We start from the raw sequence: 8,199 nt of genomic DNA, 5'->3' as shown, positions 1-8,199 counted from the left end.
TTCCCCAACATCAGCTGTCTAACAAAAAGGATAAAAACTGCCAGAGTGACCCCCAGCTCTGTCACGCAGTCTCAGCCACAGAATCCAGCTGCTACCCCTACCCGTTTGCGTAAGGGGAGTTTGATCCACTCAGCCATGAAGATGCTCCCTAATTTTTCAGGGTTCCTTTAGCAAGCGCGTGTCCAGGAGAGTTTAACTGCGGTTTTAAAGGCACGTGTTGCTCAAGCAGCAATAATTTAGAAGAGAGTATACAAGCCTTTTTACATGGAAACGTTTATTCTCATTGAGATCTGTACATTCAAGTCGCACATGCGTCTACGTCTTTGATGGAGCTGGAGCACGGGGTCACAACAACAGCCTGGTGTGTCTGAACAGTTTTAAGAGTTTATCCCTCGAAAGTAGCCAGGAAACTTGTGACTATTTCCTTCAACTTAGCTTCTGTCTGGTCAGAGATCTTCCCTTCGGTCCTGTTGAAAGAGTTCAGTTAGAATTCTAACACAGGTCAATGCCCGACTAAGGCACAGCAAAACACTTTACAATGAACCTTACAATTTCTAATAAAATTAGCAGATGACTTAACACACTTCTGTTTGAAACGTGAACCTGTGCCACTGAAACTAACGTAATGTCCTTCCCCTAAAAACAGAAGTCCTGTTTAAGAACTAAAGTTTGTCAAGAAACACTTTCAAAACAGCTGTGTGTCGTTCAACAAGGCTCTCTCTCTTCTGTAGAGCTACGCCTGAGAGGCGGAAGGTTCATGATCTGACTGGTGACAAAACGAGGTAGGACCAGTTTACAGGACAGATGATGGAAATAATCCCCAACAGTCCACGCAGCGGCATGGAAGGCAGTGAGCAGCTTAAAGCTATAAAAAATATGAACTGACTAAATTAAGTGATTTCAGTATCAGAGTAAGAGGAGGGGTATTCCAGTAGGTTCATTTTAAGCATCAGCTGCTCTCCTAAGCAAAGACTGGAGACACAAAGCTGAGCTCTGGACAGCAGGAAGGCTGACCTAACCTCCAGTTCTGGCATGGGCAGCTGAAGGCCTGACGTAGTAGTTCAGTGACTGTTACCTGCACTCCAGCCATCAAGTCAACACAACACCCTTCGGGAGAAGCAAGATAAACCATCATACCTAATCGTGGAGAGGAGGGCCTGGTGCTGGCTCAGTACATGAGCTAGGAAAGCACTCTCAAACTTAGTGATTTTGCTGGGCTCCAGCTTGTCCAAGTGACCTCTTACACCAGCATAGATGACTGCAACCTGTTCCTCAATAGCCATGGGAACTGCAGAAAAGAAAACATTCACGCCACTGGTAACCCTTACATCAGGACACACCAGTACTAGAGTCCTCTTCCGAGGATCAACTGCACACGGTTCAAATAAACCCACATTTACCATGTCCACAGAACGTCTTAATACTGCCAGAAAAGCCAGCCTCGTTAGCACAAGAGACTAATGAGAAACGCAGGCTGGTTACGTCTAAGACGCTCACCATACTGTCCTTGTTTGAGGAGCTCTGTCAGACGTACACCGCGGTTCAGCAGCTGCTGTGTGGCAGCATCCAGATCAGACCCAAACTGAGCAAAGGCAGCGACTTCACGATACTGAGCCAATTCCAGCTTCATGGTACCTGCCACCTACAACACAAGACACAGGGCAGACTGAGTCTAACCACGTTTTAGATCTGTCTAGTAGTCTGTAGGTTATCTTCAGCTGACAGCTGCCACAAGTCAGCTCTGCCTTGCATACCAGTCAAGTGAATCTCAAGATTCTAATAAACGATTATACACATTTCTAAAAATCCCACTACCTCCTTTCCCCTTTAAGAGGAGCACACCGTTCCTCCCTAAAATGGTGACCTTGATATTAAACATCTCTAATTCCATATCTGGATTAAAAGAAGTCTAGGGTTAAGAGAGCATTCTCTGTTCCTAGTTAGATCAGTACCCAGCTCAGCACAGCGTTACTAAACAGTTCTACATCTTTACACAAATACTATTTTCCTTTCTCCCTCCTCTCTCAGCAGGCAATAGAAACATCAAAGAGATCCTCAAAGTTTGCTAACACTACGGAATCCCAAGCTTCACTCCGTCTCAGAGTGAAATGGGTTGGAAAACCCACGCACTGCTCATTTGCAGTGAGAGAAGCAGCAGTTTCATGCTCACCTGCTTCATGGCCCTGGTCTGAGCAGCAGAACCCACACGGGACACAGACAGACCGACATTGATGGCTGGACGGATACCTTTGTAGAATAACTCAGTTTCCAAGAAGATCTGTAGGAGAAAATGGTTTCATTACATTGGACAGAAGCCTGGAAGCCTCCTCAGAGGCCTTCCAGTAAGTTACACAGAAGTACTGGCATGCGAAGAAGTTGTTCTACCTGTCCATCAGTGATGGAGATGACATTGGTTGGAATGTAAGCAGACACATCACCAGCCTGAGTTTCAATGACAGGCAAGGCGGTCAGAGAGCCACCTCCGAAGGCATCATTCATTTTGGCTGCTCTCTCCAGCAGGCGGGAGTGCAGGTAGAACACATCACCTGGGTAGGCTTCACGACCAGGTGGACGACGCAGCAGCAGAGACATTTGACGATAGGCAACAGCCTGAGCGGAATAAAGCAACCTTTCAGATGTCAGTAGTTCATGTAAAATTTTGAATTCCTAAACCTGAGGTGATCTTACAGCTACAAACACCAATGCCAGACTATGAGGCCTATAAACAATGTTTCCTGACCTGTTTGGATAAGTCATCATAGATGATTAACGCGTGTTTTCCGTTGTCTCTGAAGTATTCCCCCATGGAGCAGCCTGAATAGGGAGCCAGGTACTGAAGGGGTGCTGCATCCGATGCCGTGGCAGACACCACAATAGTATACTTCATGGCATCTGGAAAGAATTGGAGAGACACACCACTGTGAGTATATGACCTCACTGTGCTCGTAATCAGCAAATACAACACGCGTGAGAAGTACCAGTGGCTGAAGCAAGCCCAGGCAGCATCACTACGTGGTCACAGCGCAGACCACCGTACTAGATTAACACATCCGTTAGATCAACTAACTCAAGAAGTTTCAAGAGCAAATTCATGGCAGCTAACGTCTAACACTCACAGACTTATTTCCCATTTAAAATAAGGTTTAAACTTTCACTAAAATACACCTTGATTCTAGAAGTAACTCAGCCTGACAGTCCATGGTTTCCTGGCTGCTGCAAGGCAATACTACCCCACTTTGTTTCACAGTCTCAAAAAAATTATTGTCATTAAAACACGTGTGGGGGTTTCCTGCTAGGTTTGACTCTGCTTGACCAGCAGAAAAGAGGTAAGGTGCACGATCTCTTGCAAACTCTGTTACATATGCAGCCTTGCTCATTGACATCACTGCTTCCAAAAAGAAGCTATCATTTAATCCCGTATGTTTGGGCAGTAAAGCGTTTCCACTAAACTTGCAACTGCCGCTCATGTGGACTCGCATATGTAAAACAAATGTCAGGTCCGTAAATACCTGTAGGCCATAGCTTGTCATCAGGCCTGCCTGACTGCCAAAGGAAAGCTCTCAACTCTGCTGGAAAAAACCCAAAACCATAGGCTTGACTTTTCCAGAAGCAATTCAGCAGTTTTGGGGCCTCGTACTTGTCTTCTAAGCTGAAGCAGCAAAACTGAGGTTTTTTTTCCCTAGATAACTAAAAAAATCTCTCGTCCGCCAAAGGAAGTAGTTCACTCATTTAATAAAAGAATCCTGTCTGTACTCGCAGCTAGGAGGTGATAGTGGGATTCAGCATTATAACGAGAACAGGATGTCACTAGTCGCCAGGCTGAGCCATCTTAAAAACATCTGTACCTGCATCAGTGAGCCTCTTCACCAGCTGAGCAACAGTAGATCTCTTCTGGCCAATTGCAACATAGATACAGTACAGCTTCTTTTTCTCATCTGTTCCATCATTAAATCGTTTCTGGTTGATTATTGTGTCAATTGCAATTGAAGTTTTCCTGTGTAACACAGAGCTCGGTAAGTTAGGCTGCCTACAGTTCTCCCAGCCTCAACACAGTTCTGCGTTCAGCCTTGTACCTCGGCATATGCTGTACTCACGGCTCTGTTGAACGAAACATTTTTAGCTTGGGCATTTAACTTACCCGGTCTGCCTGTCACCAATGATCAGCTCACGCTGGCCACGACCAATGGGCACCAAGCTGTCCACAGCCTTAATACCGGTCTGCATAGGTTCACGCACAGAGATTCTGGGAATGATCCCAGGGGCCTTTAAGCCAACTCTTCTACGTGTCTTAGACGTAATAGGACCCTTTGAAGAAAGGAAACAACCTGTGGCAGTCTGTATCACACAGACACAAGCAGAGGTAGTAAACACCTAGTCACACTTACCTTCCCATCAATTGGATTGCCCAGGGCATCTACAACACGGCCCAGCAGCTCTTCCCCAACTGGGACATCCACAATGGCACCAGTCCTCTTCACAACATCCCCTTCCTTGATCAGTCTGTCATTACCAAACACGACAACACCAACATTGTCGGGCTCCAAATTCAAGGACATACCCTAGGACAAAGATCACATTATCCTGAGAAAACCCATGCCAACATGTTCAAAATTTTGATAATTCAACACCAATATGATTATTCTACAGTGTAGAACATCCAACATAATCTATTTCAATATTTTTTGTAACAATAGTCGATGTTCTGCTTTTATGTACAATGTGTGTATGTTCTTCTGTACTGGTGAGAGAATCTGTCTAAGCTTTCAGCTTACTACATAATTAATTACACTTGCAGCAGTCTAGCATTAAGTCATTTACCTCTGAAAAGAACAGAAAGGATAAGCAGGGTTCAAATGCAACATTTCTCGCCTGCCTAGGAACTGGACAAAGAAAAACCACTGGCTTCTTCTTGGCCTAAGGCGGATTAGGTCATTAAAAATATTGGCAAAGACGTTGCAGTACTCTCAGAACAGTGAGCTTTTTAACTCTACAGTCTACTCTTCAGACTGTAAGAAGCCAAACAGCACAGAGGCTATTATCCAACAGTAAACAGAAAAGTCAGCCTGAAAGCAAAGAAAATCCAATGCCAGATTCATTCTTAATACTTCCTAGATGAAGACAAATAAAGCTCAAATGTTGGCCAAGAACCACATATTGGTACTCAAATACAAAGAATAGTTGCTTTTTGTAGTATTATTTCAACTAGTTACTATTCAAGTTGCAATAAAGTCTGTAAAAGGTCCGTATGGGTAACTCCAAGCATAGTCTCAGATTCTCCTTCAAAAAGTATTTACATTTCTAGGCTAAACAAACTGCTGTATTGAAAGCTTACCTTCAGTCCAGAAGAGAATTCAACCATTTCTTCTGCTTGGACATTTCTTAGGCCGTACACACGGGCAATACCGTCACCAATTGAGAGCACACGGCCAGTCTCCTCAAGTTCAGCAGAGGTGTCAGCTCCCAAAATACGTTCCTCAAGAATAGAGGATACCTCGGCAGTACCTGGAAAGAGAAGTTTCAAAACAGATTTAGCGCATCAAGACACAGTATGAATTCAGTAAGCTTGTCTTGAATTTACAAGCCAAGATACCCTTTCTCAGGTATGCCACAAGACCTAGCAAGCAGCACTCTTCCTTACAATGCTTAAGGTAAATCATAGAATCACAGAATGGTTAGGGTTGGAAGGGACCTTCAAAGGTCATCCAGTCCAACCCCCCTGCAAGGAGTAGGGACATCTCTCAGGTTGCTCAGAGCCTCACCCAACTTGGCCTTGAACATTTCCAGGGATGGGGCATCCACCACCTCTCTGGGCAACCTGGGACAGTGTTCTACAACCCTCAATGTAAAAATTTTTTTTCTTAAGGTCTAACCTAAATCTACCTCCCTCTGTTTTGAAACCGGTATCCCTCATCCTGTCACAACATGCTTCTGTATTCACAGCTTCAACCTCAGCTTCAGTCAAAACACTGATGGCTGTTTAGTTATCAATTTCCTTCAGTATGTTTTACACTATTAGCAATCTCTGCCCCAAGAAAGCAATTAGATTAAATAGGTTAGACTTAGCACAGAAAGAACAGGCATGCTAGCTCCACTTGCAGAGCATTTACTTAGACTGGAGGCATATAAATACCCTGTCAACTGACTTGTAATCCAAGATCCAAATATATTTAAAGGAATTAAATACATCTACGGAGCAAGATGTTCAACATAAGCTATAAAAATGTATTCTCCATCCTCCTCAAATCTGTTTGGCAGTGTACTTCCAACAACTTTTTACCTCCTCAGTTAGGAAACAGTAAATAGCACTGTTAAACTGCTGTTTCCTAATAATACCTTTAGTTACCCTAAACCACTTCAAATATCACACGTGAACCACTACCAAAAATACAGCTATGCAGCACCACTGTCTTCTCTAAATACCAAGATGCTGGCAGCAAAAAAGTTGTACTCAAGGACACAAGGTCAAACCCAGGCAGGCCTGGGAAAGTTATCCTTTCCTTCATACTGTTACAAACAAAATAGGACACCGGAATTTTAGGCATTTTTTTCAGATAATTCTGCAAGAGAATAGAATCCTCATGAAGCGGGTGAGCTGTGTCAGCCAGCTGACATGTGACTACTCCTTTGGTTCGGGCATGATTTGAAAGTTATTAAAGGGAAGTCTCCTGGATGTGACTGTGTAACAGTTCACTGCTAAACACTCTCAGTACATAAATGTCCCGAAGTGTTTTGTCAACTGACACGCACTCCATATTCAAATTCCTTTTTGTCTGATAGAACAAGTTCTTAAACCACACTGTTACGTAAAGATCTCAGACTCACCAGTTTTCTGAAAACATGTTTTGGAGGCATGGATGTTTCTTGTAGCAACAAACGCTGCACCCAGGGTGTTTCTGGAAATCTAAAATAGGTAATTGTTTCAGTAACGGTGAGATTCCCTCAATCATTAAAAAAAAATGTTAAGAGATAATACACTGAAATTTCTGATCATGATCTTACATATCTAATATGTCTCAGTTTTGAGTTATGCTCCACAGCACTCCACTCACAAGTTGTAGTTACAGAACCAAGTCCAGCACTACTGAGCAAGGACAGATCGTAAAGGAGATCGCTCTAAATTACTCAGCTGCATTTTGCTGCATTGCACTGGTGTCACCATCACAGCACCGCAGCAGCTTCCAAAGCAACACCTCCTCTCGTTTGCCACCTTTCCCCTGAATATCAAAAGCTTAGGGCACAAGAAATCAGTGCATCCTTTATGGTACTACACAAAGAAGAAAGAAGACTGTGTCTTCTAACGGTTGTCCTTTATAAGAAAAATCTAAGTGCTGGACTTCTGAAGCATGGCTGGAATACGATAGGAAAAAAAAACCCCAAGACCCTGTGATAATAAATGCATTAAAATATTATCATAATCCTACACGCCAAGCAAAGCTCCCAGTGCAGTCCCATGCAATGTTAATGCTATTTCTCTGAAAGACTGAGCAGGCCTCTCCTCCGTTCACCTTCACAGGGGACACTGGCTGGACACAGACCCTGACAGATCTCTGCATCCTCGCTCTCTCCATAAAAACGTGGAGACAAAAAAAAAAAAAAAATGCCACCTGGACATGCCTCGCAGGTCAAATCCCTGACCCTGATTGGGATCTAGCACCTTTCAGGTATTAACGTGAACCCCAGCAGTGCCAACCCGCATCCCCGGGCAAGGACACGCCGTCCCCAACACTCCCCGACACACGTCCCAGATGAACGGATCCCCGCTCCTCAGCAGCGCAGGTGGCCCCGCTGTCACCCAGCGCTGAGCTGAGCGCCCTCCACAGACACACGGCCCTAGGCTCCCCAGAGCGGGAGGCCGCAGCCCCTCAATGTCACCGCGGCCCCCAAGATGGCGGCCGCCCCCCCTCCTCCCCCGCACCCCGCTCGCCCCGGGGAGGAGAGGAAGCGCTCACCAGGCCGGCCTGCCGCGGCAGGGAGCGGGCGAGGGCGGCAGCCACACGGGCGGAGAGCATGGCGGCGGCAGGCGGCGGCTCCTCTGGACGAGACTGAAGCAGACGCGAGGCTGCTGCCGGCCCCGCTCCCTCTCCACAAAATGGCGGCGCCGCGCTCCGCCCCTTTTGGCGGCGAGAGGGCGGGGCGTGGGCCGGAAGTGTTCCCCCCGCCGCCGCCGCTGCCGGCCGCCCCGCGCCTCTGAGAGATATA

At 45.7% G+C, this 8,199-nt stretch overlaps 1 protein-coding gene across 1 annotated transcript; it reads right to left on the bottom strand.

Annotated features, from left to right (window-relative positions):
* Positions 1-255: 255 nt before the first annotated feature.
* Positions 256-8,107, bottom strand: ATP5F1A (ATP synthase F1 subunit alpha). Its single transcript, XM_086770317.1, has 12 exons — positions 7,950-8,107; positions 6,823-6,901; positions 5,333-5,502; positions 4,386-4,559; positions 4,139-4,305; positions 3,846-3,994; positions 2,741-2,892; positions 2,386-2,610; positions 2,171-2,278; positions 1,498-1,642; positions 1,138-1,288; positions 256-467 (listed from the first exon to the last, which is right to left on the bottom strand). The coding sequence occupies exons 1-12, from the start codon at positions 8,007-8,009 to the stop codon at positions 386-388; spliced, it is 1,662 nt and encodes a 553-aa protein (XP_086626443.1). The 5' UTR covers positions 8,010-8,107; the 3' UTR covers positions 256-385.
* Positions 8,108-8,199: the final 92 nt, after the last annotated feature.

The sequence above is a fragment of the Chlamydotis macqueenii genome, chromosome Z, assembly GCF_036417535.1.
Source record: "Chlamydotis macqueenii isolate bChlMac1 chromosome Z, bChlMac1.mat, whole genome shotgun sequence".
NCBI lineage: Eukaryota > Metazoa > Chordata > Aves > Otidiformes > Otididae > Chlamydotis > Chlamydotis macqueenii.
This window is presented reverse-complemented; position numbering and strand designations above follow the sequence as displayed.